At 50.7% G+C, this 22,934-nt stretch overlaps 2 protein-coding genes across 5 annotated transcripts in view; one reads left to right on the top strand and one right to left on the bottom strand.

The window, feature by feature from the left end:
- The window catches only part of FGFR1 (fibroblast growth factor receptor 1), a 115,395-nt gene extending 97,085 nt beyond the window's left edge, over window positions 1-18,310 (bottom strand). For all 4 annotated transcript variants that reach the window (XM_053367605.1, XM_053367604.1, XM_053367603.1 and 1 more), the window contains exon 1: window positions 18,189-18,310. The gene's annotated coding sequence lies outside the window, so the exon portion shown is untranslated. The remainder of the gene's footprint in view (window positions 1-18,188) is intronic.
- A 2,102-nt stretch (window positions 18,311-20,412) lies between these two features.
- On the top strand, window positions 20,413-21,327 carry LOC128403162 (uncharacterized protein K02A2.6-like). The gene is made up of 2 exons (XM_053367821.1): window positions 20,413-20,539; window positions 20,664-21,327. Exons 1-2 carry the CDS (start codon window positions 20,413-20,415, stop codon window positions 21,179-21,181), a joined length of 645 nt encoding a protein of 214 aa, XP_053223796.1. The 3' UTR covers window positions 21,182-21,327.
- Window positions 21,328-22,934: the final 1,607 nt, after the last annotated feature.

Genomic DNA, 22,934 nt, shown 5'->3' on the forward strand with positions numbered 1-22,934 from the left:
GTTGTCAAACCAATTGGCTCCCAAACACCGCAAACCCGGAAGTGGTCCAGTTTGTGAACGTTTTTTGGAAGCTGAACTTCCGACGCAGCTTCCGATTGAGTGCAGGAAGCTCCTGCAGCCAATTGGAAGCTGTGCTTTGGTTTTCGAATGGTTCCAGGAGTCAAACAGATTAAATATGACAACCATGGTACCACTGTATTTAAAACATTCAAAAATATTTAAAGTCTTCAGTAAAAACAGATGAAAACATACGTTAACATTCTACGTATCTGGCTAGGCTGGTCTAAACAATAGTTATTATCAGGCACCAAAATAGTGAAGGTGATGCCACACAAAAAGATGGATTTCTTATGAATGCAGGAGGAGTGTTATGTGGCACCTAGAACAGTGCCAGCTTCTGCACAGATCAAAGTGGTCGAGCAGACACACATAGGGGGAAGGAGGTAGACTGGCCCCATGTTTTTCAGGGCTTTATATACTAACTATAGCACCTTGAACTTGACCCAATAGCAAGTTGGCCACCAGTGCAAGCAGGTCTCTGAGCCCTGGTGTCATATTGTATGAGGAGAAGGTCTCCTTTCTGTCAGGAATCTGCACTAACTGCAGTTTCTGGAACAAGTGCAAGGGAAGCCCCACACAGAGTGTGTTGCAGTAATGAAATCCTGAAATAACCCATGCTTACCTTTCCTGATCCAGGAAGAGTCGTAGCAGATGGTAAAAGGTACTTCTAGCCACTAAGTCTACCTGGGTGATCCAGAAGCATCCCCAGACTGCCAACCTGCTCCTTCAGGGGGTCCAACCGCACCCAGGATAGGCAACTGACCGATTTCTGAGACACCAGAACCACTCACTGACAGGGCCTCTGTGTTGCCAGGATTCAAGGGCAGCTTGTTTGCCCTCATCCATCTCATCAAGCACTGACCCAGGAACTGCATGGCCATTCCTGAGTCAGATGTCCTGAGTCAGAACTGTGCAGAGGGCCTTCTTGGTAGTGGCACCCTCCCTGTGGAACACCCTCCCTTCAGATATCAAGGAGATAAAGAATTACACAACTTTTAGAAGACATCTGAAGGCAGCCCTGTTTAGGGAAGTTTTTAATGACTGATGTTTTAATGTATTTTTAATCTTTTGTTGGAAGCTGCCCAGAGTGGCTGAGGAAATCCAGCCAGATGGGCTGGGTATAAATAATAAGTTCTTATTCTTATTCTTATCTGAAGGCAGCCCTGTATCGGGAGGTTTTTAACGCTTTATGTTTTTATTTTGTTTTTAGATATGCTGTAAGCCGCCCAGAGTGGCTGGAGAAACCCAGCCAGATGGGCAGGGTATAAATAATATACTTTGTTGGACTGGTCATGTTGTGCGGATGCCTGATTATCATCTTCCAAAGCAACTACACTATTCCAAACTTAAAAATGGAAAGCGTAATGCTGGTGGTCAACAAAAGAGGTTTAAACACTCTCTCAAGCCAAATCCTAAAAAATGTAGTATAAACTAAGGTTACCAGATTTTTTTTCAATGAATCCGGGGACACTTTTCAGCTTCAATGGATTTTGTCAGGGGACTGATTTGTAAATCCAGGGACTGTCCCTGGGAAATGGGGATGCCTGGTAACTTTAGTATAAACACCAACAACTGGGAAACGCTGGCTCATAATCTGGTGAACAAGGTTCGCTTCCCCGCTCCTCCACCTGCAGCTGCTGGGTGACCTTGGGCCAGTCACACTTCTCTGAAGTCTCTCAGCCTCACTCACCTCACAGAGAGTTTGCTGTGGGGAGGAAGGGAAAGGAGATTATGAGCAGCTTTCACACTCCTTAAGGGGAGTGAAACACGGGATATCAAGTCCAAACTCCTCTTCTTCTTCTTTTGAAAATGCTCGAACTCAGGGCGAAAGGGAGAAATTAGCTAAGAGGAAGGCATGCTTGGCAAATCCACACCATGATCAACTCCTACCCAGAAACCTATGTCTCCACTATGGAAGGACATGTGGATCCAGAATTGGCCTCCACAGTCACTTACGGACTCACTGTTAAGACCGTGTTCATGGAAGACAATCTTACTTGGCTACAAGCAATCACCAAAGAAGAAATAATTGATGATGATGATGATGATGAAGATGTTACGGACAGAGCCCCGTCATCAGCATAGTGATGGCACCTTGCCCCCAAACTCCTAATTCTTTCCCAGAATACATTCTTATCTATCCTTCATAGAACTACAGTTCCCATAGCTCCTTGGGGATATGAACATACTAGACCAGTTTCAGATAGGACAGCGTTCTAGGAACAGCAGGTGTGCCACTCTGCGCCGCTGAGGCCACCTGAGCCTCGAGCAACAGGAACGCATCCAGGAGCACCCCTGAGCTACGAAGCTGCTCCTTCTGAGGAGTGTAACCCCATCAAGAGCAGGCCACCTCCCAGCCATCTGGTCTAGGGAAGCACCCACTAAGAGGGCCTCCGTCTCAGTGCCTCAACTGGATTGAGCTTCCATTTGTTGGCTCTCATCCAGTCCGTGACCAAGACAAGATAAAGGTCCAGGACATCCCCAGCCCCACCTGCAGGTGTAAAGGAGAAGCAGAGCTATGTGCCATCAGCATATTGCTGATGACATACTCCAAAACTCTGGATGACCCCACTCTGCGGTTTCATGCAGATGTTAATAATAATAATTTATAATAATTTATTATTTATACCCCACCCATCTGGCTGAGTTTCCCCAGCCACTCTGGGTGGCTAAACAGCATATGTTAAACAGCATAGGGGATCAAAATCGAGCCCTGGGGAACCCCACATTGTAAACTGTCCCGGGTATATGATTGAAGGGTGGGATAAAAATAAATGAACAAACAAAGGTTTGACAAAAGCTTACAGAATCCTTTAACAGTAGAGATGGAAGGGGCCCACAGGTTATCTAGTCCAACCCCCTGCAAATCCCAACTAAAGCCTCCAACAAAGGAGAGCCAACCACCTTCCAAGGGAGTCTGTTCCACGGTCAAATGGCTCTTGCGGCCCAAAAGTTCTTCCTGTTTACAGTGGTACTTTGGTTTACAACCTTAATCCGTTCCGGAAGTCCGGTCTTAAATAAAAGCGGACTTAAACCAAGGCGTGCTTTCCCATAGAAAGTAATGGAAAATGGATTAATCCGTTCCAGACGATGAAAAGCAACCCCTAAAACATGAATTTTTCTATCTAATGAGACAATTGATCCATAAAATGAAAGCAGTAAACCAGGCTGCAATCTATTATCCAGTATCAAAAACTGGCAGTGATCTACCCACTGCCATTGGAGGGACAAGACGGGAGGGGGAAGTTTAAGGGGTGTGTGGAAACACTCAAACTGGAGGGATGAGGAGCGCGCATGGGGTGCGTGTGGGGAAGGAGATGGCTAACTGGATGCAGGAGAGGAGAGTTTCGGGGGGGAGGGAGCAAAGGGAGGCAAAAGTTCTCTCCCCCTGCCCAAGCCAGCCCCCCCCCTCTCTCTCGTCAAAGCAGCTGAGCTGCAGATTGCTGAGAGGGCGCTTCCCCCCCAAGCCCCTGCAGGGACTGCTCTCCTCCTGCAGCTGCAAGGGAGAGAGTTGCAAGCCCACCAACCTTGCCGCTGAGGGAGGAGAGCAATCTTTGCAGAGGCTTGGGAGGGAAGTGTCCCCTCAGCGATCTGGAGCTGAGCTGCTTTGACGAGAGGGAGATCTCAAAAGATCTGGTTGGCGGGCTCGCCACTCTCTCCCTCGCAGCTGCAGGAGATGCCATGACAACCCCCTTCTCCGCTGCCATACAACGGAAGTGTGGCATTCAAAACGGAAGTGCACCTGTGAACAGAGTACATTCGTCGTCATCATCATCATCATCATCATCATCATCATCACAATCATTTCTGGTCGTATACTAGACTGTTCATAAACGGAGGTACCACTGTAGTTGGAATCTCCTTCCTCTGGAGCATCAGGAAACAGGCTGCATCTTCCACATGACAGGGACTTGAGGATAGTCGATTTCTCCAGGCACACTTTTACATTCATTCATTTAAAAGCATTATATGCTGCTTAAAGTGCTGCTTGAAGCAGCCCAAGCATTTCCCCGGAGAACAGGGGACAGCAGCAGTCATCACATGAAGCCTAGGGCTGGGCAATACCTGGTTTTCAACATCATGCTATATCACCAGCTAAACAGTGTGATATACCGATATATCATGATGTCTGAAATAAGGATGAAGCTATTGGCTGGTTTCACAGTTTCTCCCACATTGGGATTTTTGCATAGGACACACACACACACACATCATGATTCGCGATATATTGCCAGGTGAAATATTATGAAACCAATATCCTGATATGGACTTCAAACTGGTTTTGGATAATGTATCAATTTATCACCCTGCCCTAGTGAAGCCTGAATGAAGTCATGAGATTGGCAGGTGGGTGGTCCTTTGCACCACACCTGAAACTGGACGAGAGACACACAGGCTAGACTTCTATGGCAAAATTCCACCAACGGGGCGCCCGAGCAAAGAAGGCCCTTCCTCATGCCACTGACATGGGTTATGCTCCTCAACAGAATTACACAAATGTCCTCCCCAGAAGATCTCAAAGCCCAGGCTGGCAGTGGCAGGAAGGAGTCATGAAGGAACTTGGCTCCCAAGCCATTTGAGACTGGGGGGCCTCTTTGGCCGCTGGGACGCTCCCCAGGCCACACCCCCTTCCCATCTGACAGTAAGAGCTGTTCGACAGTGGAATTTGCTGCCAAGGAGTGTGGTGGAGTCTCCTTCTTTGGAGGTCTTTAAGCAGAGGCTTGACAACCATGTTAGGAGTGCTCTGATGGTGTTTCCTGCTTGGCAGGGGGTTGGACTCAATGGCCCTTGTGGTCTCTTCCAACTCTATTCTATGATCTACATCCCTTGACTCTCATAACTACTCTTTCTTGTCAGGATGAGGTGCAGAAACCAACCCACTGTCAAAAGGAACCTGTACATTCATTGCTTTGCCTCCTGGCCTGCCCCCCACCAACTTGCTGCCTTGGGAAGGCCGCTCAGAAGGTAATATGGCCCCCGAGTTCAACAGGGTTCCCTAATAATAATACTATAATAATGTTATTATTTGTCCCCTGCCCATCTGCTGGGTTGTCCAAGTCACTCTGGGCAGCTTCTGCTACAGACCAAGGAAGCCTTGGGGCACTTTCCCTGGAGCAGAGCAGAGTCTTGGCTGAACTCGGGGCCGGCAGGTCCAACCTACACAAAAAGAGCATTTCAGATGCTCCAGTGCAAAGTCAGGAATATAAAACGGATAAATCCAGCTGACGTCTGTTGCCAACTCCTCCCCACCCCAACTGTGTACCTTGAACACAAACAGCCTTGAGGCTTGCTTTTGTTTGGTTACAGAATTAGCTCTCCATATTTCACACAGCGGGAGGAGGGGGAAAATAAATCGAAGAGAAGCTGCTGGGTGATTCAGCTGCAATGGAAACTTCAGCTCACCATCAGCCTCCTCCTATGTCACCCGCCGGCTCCGTGGGCTCAGCTATGTGACACTGTGCTAAAAACACAACTTCCAAACAGACCCACAGGAAGCCTAAAATCAGGCCATGCCAATTACCACAGGTCAAAAAAACGTCCAGGACTATTCTGAGGCAGAAAGAAGGGCGGGTGAAAGAGAGACACTGTAGATTAACCTCCTCCAACCATGCAGCCTCCCGACAGATGTTTGGGACTGCAATTCCCATGAGGCACAAGCTGCGGTTCTAATGGTGGGGAATGAAGAAGTGGTGGTCTGAAAGCATCTGAGCAGTGGGAAGCCCACAAACAGGGTCTGGGCACCCCAGCATCAGTTGGGGGAAGGCTGGCACAGGGGACCCTTGATTTGAGGACGGGGTTTATCCTTAAAAGCCACTGACAGGGACTCTTCCCTAAGCTCACAGAATCAGAGAATGTCTCCAAAAGAACTGTCCCTCTGAACAGGCACAGAGTTTATTTCCCCTTTCCCAAGAAGAGCAGGGGTGGCAAACATCAGCCTGGAGGCCAAATGCAGACCTCCAGGCCTCCCTGTCTGGCTCTGCGCACTCTCGCCAGACCACACCACCCACTGGCCCTCTCCCCAAACTCTCGGGAAGGTGTCCTTCCTCTGGCTGAACCAGGTGGAGAAACCTCCGACACTTGTGTGGCTGAACCAAAGCAAGAGATGCATTTGTTGCTCTGCAAAGTTTTCATTTGCTTCTTCCCACCCCTGGAATGGGACCCCCGGCTGTGGCAATGAAAAACCCCAGACTGGAAAAAGTTCCAGGCAGGCTGGGGCTGATGGGAGTTGTAGTTCAAAACACGTGGATGGCACCAGGTTGAAGAAGGGTGCATCCACTTGTAATCTTTACAGCAAACCTGTAGGGTAGGTCACTGCTATCACCATCCCCTGACCTGCGGCAAAGCAAGCCGATCAGGCGCCTCGGGCAGCGTGCATACCCTGTGACCGGGGGAGGGGTCAGCCACCCAAGGGGGCACTGCAGGACCTCCAAGGAGTCTGCCTGCCTCCTCCCACTCAGCCGCCCTACAGCTGAGGGGGAGGCGGCAGGCGGACCATTTGGGCAGCACAGAGCCCGCGGGGACTCAACCCACCGCGTCACTCCCAAGAGAGATGCATGGCTCAGGCAGGCCCCGCAGTGAGTGCCGCCCACAATTTAGTCACTCCCTCCCTCAGTGGGGACACCCGGGGCGGACCGCAGCTACCACAACCCCCTTGCTACGCCCCTGCCCCTGTCTTAAGATGAGCGAGAGTGAATCATAGAATCATAGAGTTGGAAGAGACCACAAGGGCCATCGAGTCCAACCCCCTGCCAAGCAGGAAACACCATCAGAGCACTCCTGACATATGGTTGTCAAGCCTCTGCTTAAAGACCTCCAAAGAAGGAGACTCCACCACACTCCTTGGCAGCAAATCCCACTGTCGAACAGCTCTTACTGTCAGGAAGTTCTTCCTAATGTTTAGGTGGAATCTTCTTTCTTGTAGTTTGGATCCATTGCTCCGTGTCCGCTTCTCTGGAGCAGCAGAAAACAACCTTTCTCCCTCTTCTATGTGACATCCTTTTATACATTTGAACATGGCTATCATATCACCCCTTAACCTCCTCTTCTCCAGGCTAAACATGCCCAGCTCCCTTAGCCCTTCCTCATAAGGCATCGTTTCCAGGCCTTTGAGAGACAGTTGGTTACTTAAGGGCACCTAGTGAGTGAGTCTGTGACAGAGGTGACATCTGAATCACTTCATCCAGGGACAACCCCTAGATTAAGGGACCTTTCTTCTTTTAAGTTCTCAAAATGCTTAACCCAGCTCAAGGTAGTCATCTGAACTATCCAGGTGTTCAACTGAGACTCAATCACAGTTAGTCCGTCATTGGAAAAATAAGACTTTAGAGCCATCTAGCCCCAAAATGGCAACGAGACATTGTGTTTCGACAGCTGAAACCTTGGTTTAAGGAGGCATTTGGCGCCTAGCTTATATATCTGAGTTTTTAACATTGGCCCTTGATCCATATCTCAGTCTTATAGCAATTATGCTATACCAATCCTCATTAGGAACCTGAAAAAATATGCCACTCCTTACCAGTTAACAAAGGTTTCCTAGTCAACTAGAAATGATAACAGTAGAACACCACAGAAGCAGTCATTTACATACTTGCTGAATTCATTCCATGCACAAAAGGTTAGACTAGATTTCCCACTCAAGCCTTTAACAGACTGCACGCCCAATAATTTATGCAACAATTAACAAGATCACTTAAAAACTAGAGGCAGAAAAAATCCTCCCTGAGAGCTTTGTGCACCTCTACATGTCAGGCCAGAAACAATTTGCTTAAATAAAACCTATTTAATTACACTGGGAACAGAGGAAGGAAACACACAAATTAATGGTTAAAGCAGATTCAGAAAAGTCAACATCCAGGTATGCAAAAGCAAGCAGCAGCCTCCTCCCAGCGCTGCAGACTCACACCTAGCAGGCAGACCAAGAGCACAAGCAGAATACTGTACTCAGCACTCATGTCTCACAACAAATGTAACTGATTTGTAAGAAAGACTGTACAACCTGAAAAAAGAGACAAGTGTGTGTGTGTGTGTGTATGTGTATATATGTGTGTGTGTGTGTGTATATATATATATATAAATGACCAGCAGATACCTCCCCCAAAGCAGCCGCAGCACATGGGGTCTGCCATGTATAGCCATGTGGCCAGCTAAAGACCTCTGGGCCACTTGGGGAGAGCCGAGGTGGCTTCGCATGTGCTGGGGTGGGGACATTTCTTGCCTAGAGCAGTCAAGTTCAACTGGTCAACCTCGATCAACAGGTAGACCCCCTGTTGATCCTGGTCGATTGTGGGAACCGTATTGACCGTTGGCTGATGAAAACTGCGAAATGATAGTTTCTGCCCCACTTCCTCCGTTGTGTGAAGTGGGTGGAGTTTGTCATTCTCTCTTTGCGTTGGTGAATTTGATTATTGCCTTCATTGCTGCGTGCGTCTGTAAGTGGTGTAGTTTGAGGTGAGCGTTTTTCTCCCTTAAAAAAAGCTCAACAACTGTGGTCAATCCTCAATGACAATGGGTAGATCACTGCCAGTTTACTTATAGAAGTAGATCACAGTCTCTTGGGCGCTGGACAGGCCTGGCCTAGAGGACCAAATATTTATCTTCCCCATACCCACGAGCCTGCACAAGTGAAGCCCATCCCGTCAGGATTGCACCTTCTGTTCCCCAGCTGGCCAGGTGCAACGGAAGTTGTGGGAGAAGAGAGGGAAGCCAGAGAAGCAGGTGGTTAGAATCAGCTCTCAGGTACACCTGGGGCAAAAAACTGCCCACCCACTGCAGTGGAGGGACTTCTTCTTCTTCTTCTTCTTCACAGGCCGCAGACGCAACTGGCTGGCACAGAAGACGACTGGGGAGAGGGATCCCAAACATCACCCACCTGCTTTCTCCTCCTCCTAACAGAAAGCCCAATTCAGAGCCTTCCTCTTCCGTGTGCTCTAGAGCTCATCCTGCTCATCCCAAAGGGGCTTGCACGGCAGGATTGTGTCCCATGACCGCCTCCCACTCTGCTGCCATTAATGCCATCCAAATGGCCACCTGCTTGGTTCATCCACAAAAGACGTTTTGAATCAGCTTCAGTTTTAAAAAATGGACAGATGATCCTGATCTACGGGAGACTGATAAAGATCCTGTCTCTCCTGAAAGGAAGAAAGGCCTCTTCAGCAGAGCCAGGCCCTGTCCTCCTTGGAAGAGGAATTGCACGTAATGGAGGGCTCTTCCCCAGCCCACAGTCTTGTTCCCAAGCGGAGGCTTCTTTCCATTCCAGTCAGCGACTGTCTTGATGTATTTTAATCCTCTCTGAAGACGACAATGTAGGGGCACCAATGCATGCCAAAGTCCCCCCCCCCCCCCGTTACAGAAGCAAAGTGCTCATGTGGGGCAGTGGAGAGAAATGGCCTCCTGCCAAAGAAGTATGTGAGAGACCTTGACACAGTCAAGGCTTGGCAAGCTCCCCATTCCTCTCTTACTTCCCCTGATCGTTTACATCTACTAAATCTGAGGGAAGCAAAAGGTCCACAGAAATCCATCTGCTCAAGTCAGACGATGTGTTTCAAATCTTCTCTCCTTGTGGGGCTGATTCTGGCATATATATATGTAGAGAGAGAGAGAGAGAGAGAGAGAGAGAGAGAGAGAGAAGCAATTTCTCCATGGGACTTATGTGTCGACCCCCTTTCTGACCAAAGGCACGAGAGGTGAGTTCCAACATTGAAGGCCAGAAATGCAGCTCTTTATTCCCTACCCTTCGCCCAACACTCACATCTTAATCACGTTTGGGAGCGAAATGGCCGCAGGCTGCCGGCCACCAGGAGAGTTATTTTCCCATGCTCCCTCGCTGTTTTTTCGTTGGCGTTCCTGGGAACTCTGCAGTTCCAATGAAGCTTTGCAGTTCTCAGTGAGCAGATCCATAATGACAGGCAAGGTTCTCTGAAAGACAGCTTGTCCCTGGAATCCACAGGTCCAGAGGAAAGTGGGAGCATTCCAGGGCGGGGTGGGGGGCAGGGATCAGGGATAGATCTCTGGGTGATTTGCAGAAGATCAGCCATGGTTTTCTCACTCCCAGCAGTTTAACAACAAATATGACTTTTTCTACTACTACTTTTTTGAGGCTCTTAAATCAGGCTCTTGGAAGCAGAGTAAGATGAGAAAGAAACTGAGCTGAGTTCTGGTATTAAAAGAAATTTATGGGGATGAACACTCTGCTCCTCGATTCTATGCTCCGCACTGCACACAAATCACTATTTTACACCTGGTTGGGCCTTGGGGTTCTTGTAAAAAAATCTAGTAGAAGTCTCAAGCCTGAAGTCTGCCCCGTCCTGTCCTACACGGAGTTTGCTTCACGAAGGCATAATATGTTTGGGTGCAGACAGTGATGGGCATCTTAGAGATCGCTCCCCAGAGTCACCCTCAATGTGCAGAAAGTCCAAGGCAGACAAATCAATGTGGAAGGGTTGGGGTTGGACAGTTACTGCCCCAACTTTTTGGCTTCCCTGGCAATTACTCAGCTTGGAAGTCCCCTACCTGCAATCCAGCTCATAGGTGGGCTTAGGCAAGCTTCCACATATCAGAATAATATTGGCCTACTTTGCAGGGTTGCTGTACTTAAGTGCTTTGAAAACTTAAAAACACAACAAGCATTTTTACCATAATCCCAAACTTATTTACATGGGAAGGAAGCCAATGTTTTCAACTGGGACTTCATCCCCAAAGTGAAGCTCTCTGAAGAAAGTTGCCAGCACTACACACTTCAGGCAACAAGGCTTCCTGGCAGATGGGCTTGCCAAGGAGTGCCAAACTTCCACTAATATTACAAGATTAAAATTCCCCGAGTTCCATGGGGGCAACGTCGCAGCAGTCAATGTGGTTTAAGAGCAGAGTAGAATCGTAGTGTGAATACAGTGGTACCTCGGGTTACATATGCTTCAGGTTACAGACGCCAATAACCCAGAAATAGTGCTTCAGGTTAAGAACTTTGCTTCAGGATGAGAACAGAAATCATGCTCCGGCGGTGCGGCAGCAGCGGGAGGCCCCATTAGTCAAAGTGGTGCTTCAGGTTAAGAACAGTTTCAGGTTAAGAACAGACCTCCGGAACGAATTAAGTACTTAACCCGAGGTACCACTGTATTGACATTTCTCCAAAACTCCCTGTTGGTTTGCTTTTCTACACCAAAAGACCCCTGAGTTGTTCTTGACAAGTCCCAAGCCTAGACATGTACACCCACTTTTTATCTCTCTCACATTCACACAAAGTGCTAGGAAATTATTGAGGCCGCTATGCCCACCTCTAAGGCCTGTCTCTAACAAAGGGAGAGAGCAGTGTAGTGGTTAAAGCAGGGCTGTCTGAGGTGGAGCTGCAAACCCCAACCACCAGCGGCACAATTGCCAGCCTCCTGCAGAGGTTGGCAGGGAGGCAGACAGAGCCGCTCCTACAGAGCAGGCAGCCTCTTCTAGGAAGGGGTAACTTGAGAATCAGAGAGACATTTGGTTCTTGCTTCTTGTGGTACAGACATTTCTGCCACAACAGACTAGTTTGTGAATTAATGCCCAGTGGGTGTGTGGGTAGTCAAGGACTACAGTCCACTTCATCCGATGTCGCCAATATTCTTGAATTTTATGCATCTGATGAAAGGGACTTTTGTCCACCAAAGCTAATGCCATAATAAATTTTATAGTTTTTAAGGTGCCACAAAACTCTTGGTTGATTGTAATAAGAGAAATCCAAAGGATCTTATTCACACAAAGCAAAATGGCTCAGAATTCTACCCCCAATATCTAACTGCATAGCCACCTAACCACCCTTGGACCACACTCCTAGACCAATGTGCCAGATGAAGGCATTTTGGTCACATTCTTAACCCAGTGTTTTTGTTTTCAGCCCACTCTGTTAACGTCCTCTTCCCTCTCTAGTTCTCTCTTTTCTCTTTGCCCAACCATCTGTTAACCTTTAGCCCTTTTCTCTCCCCATCCCAGGACACTCTCTCTATGCAGGTCACCCACTCTGTGCCCACCCCTCTCATTGCCACAGGGGGTCCCTCTTCATCTTTACCTTCTAATAGTCTTGATACATCTGGGGCAGCTGTGGCTCTTTCAGAGCACCATCCACCCTGGGATAATCTAGATTGCAAAGTAGCAGCTGAATATTCTCCTTTTTCGCAAGGCACAATTACACAACAACTGAAGCTGAAGTCCTAGAGCAGGGATGTGGAATCTGGTGCCCTCCAGATGTTGCTAGAGAACAACTCCCATCATCCGTGACCACTGGCCATGCTGGTTGTCACGGACAGGTTGGACACAGAGAAATGCTGGGAGGAACCAGCTGGGGAACCCTCAAGGGAAGACGGCTCAGAGACCAGGGAGTAGGGGTAAGGCAACAATGAGAGGTGAGAGGGATAAGAAGACTGGGAGGAAGAGGTGGTGGAAGCTGAAGAGGGAACCGGGTTGAGTGAGTGGGGAGAGTCTGTCCAGAATCAGAGGCAGAAGCTGAAGCATGGGAAGAGGGAGACTAAGAGGCAGAGATGAGCCAGGCTGGTGAAGACTCACAGATGTCTCTGTCTCCTGCTGCGACAGGCTCCCCTCCCCCCTTGTCTCCCAGAACCAGAAGAAGTATGAAAAGGGCGGAGGAGAGGTTGGCTGCACACAGGCATAGTCTCCGATTGCTTGGGGAAAGCCCTGGAGAGGAGGGGTCTTAGCTGGCTGTGGGGAGGTTGGAACTTTCAGTCTAGGCAACTGATCTTCATGGAGTAAAACCCCAAGGAGTGTGAACTGTGTGCCCAGTAGGTCTAACACTGAACCAACTCTGTGGAGGTTGTGCTTTTGCTAATAAAGAGTTGACTGACTGCTCCTGCGGCACAGGGTGGGGCTAACTGAAGTTGGGAGCCCAAGTGCATCTGCAGGGCCACAAATTCCCCATCCCTTACTCAGAGGTAGGTATAAAATACACAAACCTTTTTCACAAATCTGCCAAGAACCTACAACCCTCAATTCCCAGTGGCTGAACTTTCATCCCTTAAGCCATGCTGGATAAGTCAAAGAAAACCCAGGAAAATCTCAACACTGGTCAAGCAAGTTCAGTTGGTAGAGAATGAGACTCTTAACCTCAGGACTGTGGGTTCAAGTACCACGTTGGTCAAAAGATTCCTGCATTGCAGGCGGCTGGACTAGATGATCCTTGTGGTCCCATCCAACTCTGTAATTCCATGGTTCTAAGATTTAGATGGGTTCAGTTTAAACAGAAGTGAACAAATCAAAACTGGCTGAACAATGCAACAACAGAATTATGTCTTTTATAGGTCTTGTAATATGTTCCAAGAAATACTCTTCAGTTACAGAATGCCAAACTTCAAAAGAAGTGCCAATTATCATTTGGTCTGTTCCCACCTTTTCAAGATAGAAGTATCAATGGGATAAATTTCTAGGGAGTGTATTTATGATCTGGTTAGGAACTGGTGGTATTTGGAATCTTTCCTTAAGAGTTCCCAGGATTGTATAATAGCCATTTAGGGCTGGAGGGATATGTGCAGTGAATAAAAATTAAATTGCACATTGACAAAGGATGGAAGCTTGCAGGTTTGAAACACATACCAGTTTTAGCTATCCCTCACTGTAAAACAGTCCTGGTTCTCAAACTCTTGAATTCAAGGCCAACACAACTTGAGAAAAATCTCTGCCAAGTATTTAACTCACACTTAACCTTATTTGTCGTGCAAGAGTCACTTCCTGCTTAGTCAAGGTGCAGGACCACTGATCCACTCATGCTGAACATGTGAAATGATTCCATTGAAAAGCCCTGCTTTTGAGGCCATGCATGAAGCCATTAAACTTTTTCTTGGGATGCTTGATCTGTGATAGCTCATTCACACACAAGTCACCGTTCTGAATCATCAAGTGGGAAGCTCACAAAGAAAAGCAGCTCAGAAACAGTAGGAACTGAAAATTCCCATCAAGCCAAAAGTGCCATCCTGTCAAGGAGAGAACAATCCCCCACCCCTGAACAACGCCAAGCAGTTTCGCCAGGAACAGCCAACTCCTTTCAGAGCATAGCAAGAGCTCGGCTCTCACACACCAAAGGCCTCCCTAGTCCCCCTTGCCCCACGGCCCATGGGGAGCCCCAGGCCTCTCCTGATATTCCTCTCCTCTAGTAAGCCGTTACTCAGGGATGCTGATCCTGGAGCCATTAGGACCAGCAGCCACTGACAGCCCTTTCCTCTATGCATCCGTCTAATCCTGCATAAAAGCCATCTAAGTTGGTGCCCATCATGGCACCTGGTGCAAGGACCCTTGAGCTGTGTCTCCCCAAGCTGGATTACCAAATAGGCAGAGTAGGCACTGGCCTATGGGCCCCAAACTTTTTAGGGGCCCCATGACAACAGATCAAACTAATATTGATTTGGTATTGAAAGAAAATTACAATCAAGCTTTCTTAGTTCAGTGTTATCCCACTAGAGAGTCCCCCCACCCAAGATTTTGACTGTCATGGGGTCTCCACAGGGTTTTATCTGGCACTGAAGTCTTCCCACTCCCTTTCATCTTTCTGCCCCCCAAAGCTAAAACGACCCACACATTGCAACCTTTCCTCAAAGTGGAATTGCTCCAGCCTCATGATCATTTCAGCTGCTTTTTTCTATTTCTCCAATATATTCCCTTTCAGATGCATCAACCTTTCCTAATTATCCCCAAAGGGGGACTTTGTTCTTGGGACACCAGTCAGGTGACCAGAATTATCCGACCCCTTTCCCAGATGCATATAGTTCTGTAATAAATTTAGCATCACTTGGGAACTTGGCTGTCACAGCTGTGAAAATGCGTCCCTGGCCAGTGTTTCCCTAAGAGTGGGCTTGGGACCAATTTCAGGTAGGCCTTGGGGCCATAGCCCCCCCCCCCGCCTGCCCTTCCCCATGGCCATGCCATGAGGGGAAGAGTCAGAAGGGAATAAGAGAGCAAGATAACAGGTTGTTGCTGTTGTTATTGTTTCATATTAAATAAACTGGGGTAGGAAAGGAAGGGGGCTTTCAGAGGACAAGGGATGACAGGATCTGGTGGTTGAGGAGATGGAATTAGGCACAAGTCAAGTGGGGCTGGAAAGGGGAAAATAGAAAGGAACACTCCTTCACACTGAGCTTCTGCATCAAGAACTTCTGCCTACAATAAGGAGGCTACGTACGTCACAATACCTCCAAAATAAATGTCTATCTTTAACTTGATGAAAGTTGAGCTTTGGAACACCTTGCCATAAGGAAAATGTTGCAGCAAGGAATTTAGCACTTTCTAACAATCCACAGGTTAACAGAGCATAAAGAGATGGCAGGACTTGCCAATCAGTTGTGCCAAAGGTTGCTTCTACCTGCCACCATTTAGTGACTGGCTCTTCCCTGCACCACCATTTGGAGACAGAATTTTTTTATTATTACATTTCTATACTGCCCTTCATCAAGAGATCCGCGGCTGGTTCAAAGAATAAAATGCAACATAAAACACAAGTGAATAATTAAACCAAAACAAAAAGCCCACCTTTGAAAAGCTGTAGGATAGGCCTGGTTGAAGAGGAACATTTTTGCCTGGCACCTAAAATATATAATGAAGGTGCCAGGCCAACCTCTGGAGAGCATTCCACAAAACAAACTTGTCTTAGGGGTTGCCTATGAGTCACCTGCAGGTGGAGGTGCACCCACAAGGTCACCCTTAAAAGCAGCATTCATTGTAGCCAACAAAACAGACGGTGGTGGGCTGTTTCAGCAGTTGCTCAGTTTTGCAAATGTGTGCCAGGGTCCCAAAAGGCTTTACCCTGCTGCCTCTCAATTGCTAGGCACTTGCCATCTCTTAAGTCCTTCTGGGCATGAATTCCATTGTATCAACATTCTGGCCAGCTCATAACACACAGTTGGCAAGAAATAAACGTTCAAAGAAGAACAATCATAGTTATTATATTGCACTATGGCTGTCCCAGGATGTGCTCTGAAGGCTCATCTTTTTTGCTTTCCATAGCAGTGGAAGTCAGCTTGCAGCTGAATTCCTGGACATGCTAGGAAAGCAATGGAAGAGAATCTTTTACAGCTGCAGGGCCACATTCACTCCTGGTCAGCCTTCTAGGGGCCACATGGCAGTGGTGGGCAGAGTCAGAGGCAAAAACGGGAAGAAAAATCTAACTTTGTAGGCTAGCCAAGTTTCTATGCACCCACCAGAGGTCAAGGACACATTCTAGCCTGGGGAAAACATTCAAGGAGGGTGTGGAATATGGCTGGAGGCGTGTGACCTGGGAAGAATTGTAAGGGCCAAACAGAGACCTGGAGGGCCACATCTGGCTTGGGACCAAGGTTCCCCAGCCCTGTAACTAGAGAGTAAGCCTCACTGAACTAAATAGGATTTACTTTTGACTAGATGTGCTTTCATTTGCACAACATACGGTTTCGTCAGCTCTCCAAAGCAGGCACTCTTCAGTCTGTTTGTGTCAACAAATTCCATAGGAATCACTGCGCTGAGTCTATCGCAGGCAGCTAAGAGTCCAGCGGTACCTCAGCAGATTTACTGTAACTTAAGCTCCTGGGATGAGAGCCAAACCTGTGCACAAGATAAGAAGAGGTGACCCTGCACTTTCCTTGAACACATTTGGGCATTGCACAGAAATGTCACAGACTTACTGTAGCTCCTACATTTAGGGGCTTTGGGCTCCCCCCACCCTGGAGCCCACTGCTGCCAATGGAGGAGAAGGCCTCATAGCTAGAAGGCTAATGGAGGCAGCTCTGGAGTCCACAAAAGATCACAGCACAAGTAAATCTCTTAGTCTTTAAGATGCCAGGAGGCTCTCAAGAGCAGTCTTCCCTCCCCTTCAAGCCAAGCAGGGTGCAAAGTAGCAAGGGGAGAAGCGGGGCTCCTTCCTCTGAACCAGCCTTCATAAGGGAAAGGACGGGGTGTGGGGTTGGTTTTTTCCCAGGAACCCAGTAAGAAACAGGCATCTCAGAGGGATTCTGGATGCCTGCCGGCTCACACACCTCACCCTTTGTCCCAACCTTTCAGAGCAAATAGATTTCAAACTTTAACAGGTGGCAGCTTACAGCATTTCTTAGGTCTGTGTAAAAGGTGCACCAACAGTCACATTGAGCAACAGGGACAAGCAAGCTCAGCTCCTGGCTTCCCAGGAGGATGGGCAGAGTCCTCAGGGTCTGCCCCCAGCTCCCAATTCCAGCTCCCAATTCCACAGACCCTGCAGCTCTCCAGTTTGGCGACTGGGAGGGCAGCTGATATTCCTAGGATGTCGGGGTGGCAGCGCTGGGGCCCCCACCTGCTGCTGATCCTTAGGCAACCCAAACACAAGCCACAAAAAGATCACAGCTTGCTCTGGCGCAGACAGGAGTTATTTCAGAATAACTACCACTCAGCCGCAACTACCCATCCGCTGCCTGATGCTCGGCAAGAGAGAGAACACTCTCTGCCCTCAAGGAGCGTACAATCTTCATTCTGAGAGCGGAGAGAGAAGGCCGGCAATTCAAGCTGAGACCGCGAGCCAAGGCAGCTCCTCATGCCGACTTCGCTTTCGCGAGGGGTCGGGATTCGGGGGTTAAAGCAAAGGCTTCAGCGGGCAGGCGCCCGGATTCCCAGGTCGCCCATAAAGGGGTTTGCCTAAAAACCAAAACGTACCAAGTCGATCCCCAGAACCAGCTTAGCTGCTAAACGCAGGTCGACTGAGCGTGCCAAGAGCGCCCTTGCCTCCCCGGCCCCGTCGGGCGCTGATCCGCCGCCAGCGCCGATTCCCAGCCAGCAGGATGCGGCCGCGCAGCTCGCAGCTCAGTCCACAGCGACCGCGAGGCGGCCAAGCCTGCTCCGCTCCCCCGGCGGCGGCGAGTCGCCGCACTCCCCCCGCCGCCGCCCGGCGCCCGCTTCCTCCCATCCCGCCCCCCCAAGCAGCCCCAGGGCGGGCTGCTCGCCCCAGGCCCCCCCCCCGCCGCCGGGAGCCCGCCGCCGGGGGCGATGGCGGACCCGCTTCAGCCGCCGAGCCGCGGGAAGTTGGCCAGCTTCTGGCCGAGCCCCGCCGCTGCCCCCTCGCCGCCCGCGCCTGGATCCGCGTCTCCGGGAGGCCCCGGCGGCCCAGCGCCAAGTTGGCCGGGAAAAGTTTCTGCCGCCGCCGTCGCCGCGTTGGAGCGACTTACCGCTGGGCTGGGTCCCTCCTGGGCCGGGCGGCGGAGCGGGAGCCCGGCAGGGCCGCGCGGGCCCCGGGAAACAATGGGCGGCTGGGCGGCTCTCCTCGACTGGCCTGGCCGTCGCGGCTGGCGGGCCAAGGGCTGCCTCCTCCCGGCGGGCCACGAACTGGCGGCGGCGGCGGCTTCTCGCTGAGGCAGCCGGAGCCCAGGCGAAGAGTGGCTCCCGCAGCGCCGCGCCGGAGCCGCGAGGGAGCCTCGCTCCGCCCCCGCCCCGCCCGCCGCCCCTCCGGCGCCGCCGCCTCCGCCGCTCGGAGCCCGGCCCCACGAAGCCCCTGTCCCCAGTCTGGCCGCGAGGCTCCCCCCACTTACCGGGGAGTAAACACCGTGGACTCCAGGAGGACTTAGCGCTGAGTAGCGAGGAGAGGCGCGTCCGTCTCCTAGGCCGGCCGAAGTCCCCTAGAAGCCCCCGAATCGGCGCAGGTCTGACTGCGAAGCGTCACTGTTCCCTCTGGGCTGGACTTGGGGCAGGAGAGCAGGGACCCCTCGGCCCCCGGAGCAGCTTCCGAAGAAAGGGAAGCCGCCTTCCCATCTCCCTCCCTCCCCACAAAGACCGCTCAGTCTAGAGGTGGGACGGAGAACCAGGAGAGCGAGGCTCCCACGCCCTCAAGCGCCCCTTGGGCCAGTCGCTCTCAGCCCAGCCGACCTCCCGAGGTGGCTGAGAGGACAAAAGGAGCAGGGAGAAGCAAGGACAGGATGTCACCTTGAGCTCCCTCTAAGATGGGTTATAAATGCAAGAGGTAAGTAAAATTGCAGCTCATAAGGCTGAAGTCCTGGCCATACTTGCTTGGAACAATCTCATTTCCAAGACAGCGTGTCTAGGATCAGGCTGCAGGTTATGTATTGAAGTTCTCACCCTACCCACCAGGAGTATCCTGTGTATAGTTTTCACTCAGGTCCACATCAGTTAATTTAGGCGGGAAACCCTGGGTTGTAGTTGCTACAATGTTGACAGCCATCTGCCTATAAAAGCAGGCCGGCTGAGCTGTTTGCTGTTCAGTTCTGTTCCAGCTTACAAATAAAGAGCTGCTTTGAAGAATCGCTGTGTCGTCTGCTATCTTCACCCACAACTTAACCCTGCTGACAAAGGTGGGATTGATGGACATCAGAGCACAGCCAAATGCGGCCACCCTCTGAACTGAGCTGACTCACTGAGCAAAATCACTGAACAGAACCAATTCAGAGCTGACCGTTCTGGCTAGAGCACGGTGTTCCATCCATCGCCTCCACGCCGGCATCAGAATCATGGCTTCACTCGTGCCTCTACCGCCGTTTGCCCCAGCCTCTGTATCATGGGACTCCTACCTCGCTCGGTTCGACTGCTACCTCCAAGCCAACAAGCTGACAGAAGTATCAAAGGAGCGGAAGCGGGGCCTATTCCTCAGTCTCTGGGGGCTTGAGGTGTTCGAGACAGCCCAAGCATTGGTTGCGCCTCTAGCAGTCCAGGCAGAGCCTTGGGACACGATCCAAGAGAAGCTCCGCAACCACTACGCGCCAAAGTCTTCCAAGATTGCTGCCCGCCATGCGTTCTACCACCGGAACCAGGCAGAGGGGGAGTCAATTAACAACTACACCGCCACCCTCCGACAGGCTGCAATGCACTGTGAGTTCCGAGACTTAGACAATGCCCTGATGGATTGAATCGTCTGTGGGGTCCAGGACATCCGTCTGCAACGGCATCTCCTTGCCAAGCCAAACCTCACACTGCAGAAAGCCATTGAGGGGGCCGTGGCCTCGGAAGCTGCTGAACGCTCCGCCCAGGAGATCCACAAGGCCAGCAGCCTTGCTAGGAAGCCAGTTCCAGTGCATCACGAAGAGGCCAGCAGTGTCAAGGCATCCTCCAGTGGAGACGATGACGTGCAACAAAGCGGGAGCGAGGGAAGTTCAAACAGAAGTCCACAGGCCAATCAGAATGTGCCAGCTGTGGAGGCAACCATTCTCGTGCCAAGTGTCGGTTCAGAGACGCCATCTGTCGGCGATGCTCCAGGAGGGGCCACATCGCTAAGGTCTGTTGATCGGCTCCGTCCAACACCCCCCCTTTGCCATCTCGCAAGTCCAAGTCTTCCCCCCGGTCCGCCAAGGGAAGCTGTTTCGCCCTCACCAACTGCCATTGCCCATCCGGAACCATGATTGGCCAAACCGACTCGCCTATGCGTCACCATGCTCATCGAAGGACATGGAGATCTGCCTTGTCCGTCATATCCTGGAGCACCATCAAAAGACTCATGCCCAAGCTGTCCAAGAGGCAACTTGGCCCAAACCACATACATTTGAGAGACTACCAGGGAAACTACATCCCTGTGGTAGGTGTTGGCCGGTTCTGGGTCGCTTTCAAGAATTTTTCAGGCCTGCTCTGACTGGTGGTGGTTGAAGGCCAGCAGCCTAGCCTCCTAGGGCTAGACTGGTTTGATGCCCTTGGCCTGGAAGTCACCAGCATCAACTGCATCTCCGGCGCAGAGGTTGATGGCCTAATCAAAGACTTTGGTGAGGTTTTCGACGGCACTTTGGGTCAATATACAGGCACGCCCATCTCCTTCAGCCTAGTTCTACAAGTTGCCCCCATCAAACTAAAGCCACGCCGGGTCCCGTTTGCTCTCAAGGCTAAGGTGGACGAACAACTTGATAAGCTGATTACCCAAGGAGTTTTGGAGCCGGTTGACCACGCCAAGTGGGAAACCCCCATCGTCACGCCCGTCAAGCAAGACGGATCGGTACGAATCTGCACCGACTACAAGTGCACAATCAACAAGGCACTTCAGCACCACGCTTACCCAGTTCCCGTTGTCCACCACCTGCTGCATTCCCTGGGTGAGGGTAAGGTCTTCACTAAACTGGCCTTGCCCAAGCCTATCAACAACTGCCTGTCGATGACGCCACTGCTGAAGCTGAGACGATCGTCACCCACCGAGGGGCGTTCCAGTGCCACTGTTTGCAGTTCGGAGTGAGTGTGGCTCCTGGCATCTTTCAAAGCCTCATGGAGCGTCTCCTGCAGGGGCTTCCGGGCATGGTGCCATATTTTGATGACGTCTTGGTATCCGCAGACTCAAATCAGCAGCTGTTCGAGCGCATCCGCGCTGCGCTGACCAGGTTCCAGGAGAACGGGCTCAAGGTGAAAAAAGAAAGGTGCCAGATCGCCGTTCCACAGCTGGGCAACCTTATCGACGCCTCCGGTCTTCACCTGATGGCATCCAAGATCTGGGCCATTCAGCAGGCCCCGATTCCAAAAATCAATGTGGAGTTGCAGGTGTTCCTGGGGCTGCTGAACTTCTACAACATGTTCCTGCACCACAAAGCAACACTAGCTGAGCCTCTACACCGCCTCCTCAGCACATAGGTACCGTGGTCCTGGGGTCATCGGGAAACAGCGGCTTTCAACGCAGTCAAAGCCCTCCTCCCATCGGACAGTGTGCTGGTACAGTACAGTGAAGCCAGGCCGCTTGTCCTCGCCTGTGACGCCTCGCCCTTTGGCATCAGCGCCGTCCTCAGTCACCGGTTTCCAGATGGTAGGGAAGCACTGCTTGCCTATTTTTCCTGGACGCTGTCTCCAGCTGAATGGAATTACAGCCAGCTCGACAAGGAGGCACTGGCACTTGTGGCTGGAGTAAAGAGGTTCCACAAATACCTCTATGGGAGAACCTTCGATCTCATTACTGACCACAAGCTGCTCCTGGGCCTCCTCCCTGGTGATTGACCAACTCCACCAGTCCTCTCACCACGCATGCTGCGATGGACTGTCTTTCTGGCAGCTTACAGCTACCAGCTCGTCCATCGCCCTGGAAAATTGATGGGCCATGCCGATGCTCTCAGTCGTTGCCCTCTTCCAGCGCTTGTGGAAGACCTGGCTCCTGCTTCATCACTCCTCCTAATTGAGGACCTCCCAGCAGCGCCAGTATCGGCTGCCTATGTAGCCTCCGCATCTGCCCAGGACCGCACCATCAAATGAGAACTGGGTGTGGAGGGGGTGGCTGGAAGGGTCTTTCGCACCAGAATTCCAGCCGTTTGTAACCAAACAGCACGAGCTCTCAGCTCATCACGGCTGCCTACTGTGGGGAGACCGAGTCATGGTTCCCCAAAGACTCCGCCAACGTGTCCTCGAGGCTCTGCACATCGGCCACTCAGGGATCGTCAAAATGAAGGCGTTGGCTCGGTGTTATGTCTGGTGGCCTAACATGGACGATGCCATCACTTCGTGGGTTGCCTCCTGTCAAGCACACCAAGAGTCGAGACCTGCACCGCCAGCAGCTAAGGGTAACACCTGGGAGATGCCCAAGGCACCCTGGTTGAGGGTACACATCGATCTTGCCGGCCCCTTTCATGGCTGAGCCTTTATTTTAAGATACACATTTTAGTGTATCTTTCATCTTTGTTGGAAGCCGCTCAGAGTGGCTGGGGAAACCCACCCAGATGGGCGGGGTACAAATAATAAATTATTATTATTATTATTATTATTATTATTATTATTATTATTATTATTATTTATGGTAGTGGTGGATACCTATTCCAAATGGCTGGAGGTGGCCCTGATGCTCCTCCACCAATACTGAAGCCATCATCTGGGTGCTGCGGGGCCTGTTTGCAACTCATAGGTGTCCTGATGTCCTCATCTCAGACATCAGACCTCAGTTCATATCGGGCACCTTTGAAAGGTACCTCTTGGGGCTGGGCATCCGCCATGCCCTAACGGCACCATTCCACCCG

Source organism: Podarcis raffonei, chromosome 15, assembly GCF_027172205.1.
Source record: "Podarcis raffonei isolate rPodRaf1 chromosome 15, rPodRaf1.pri, whole genome shotgun sequence".
NCBI classification, from domain to species: Eukaryota; Metazoa; Chordata; class Lepidosauria; order Squamata; family Lacertidae; genus Podarcis; species Podarcis raffonei.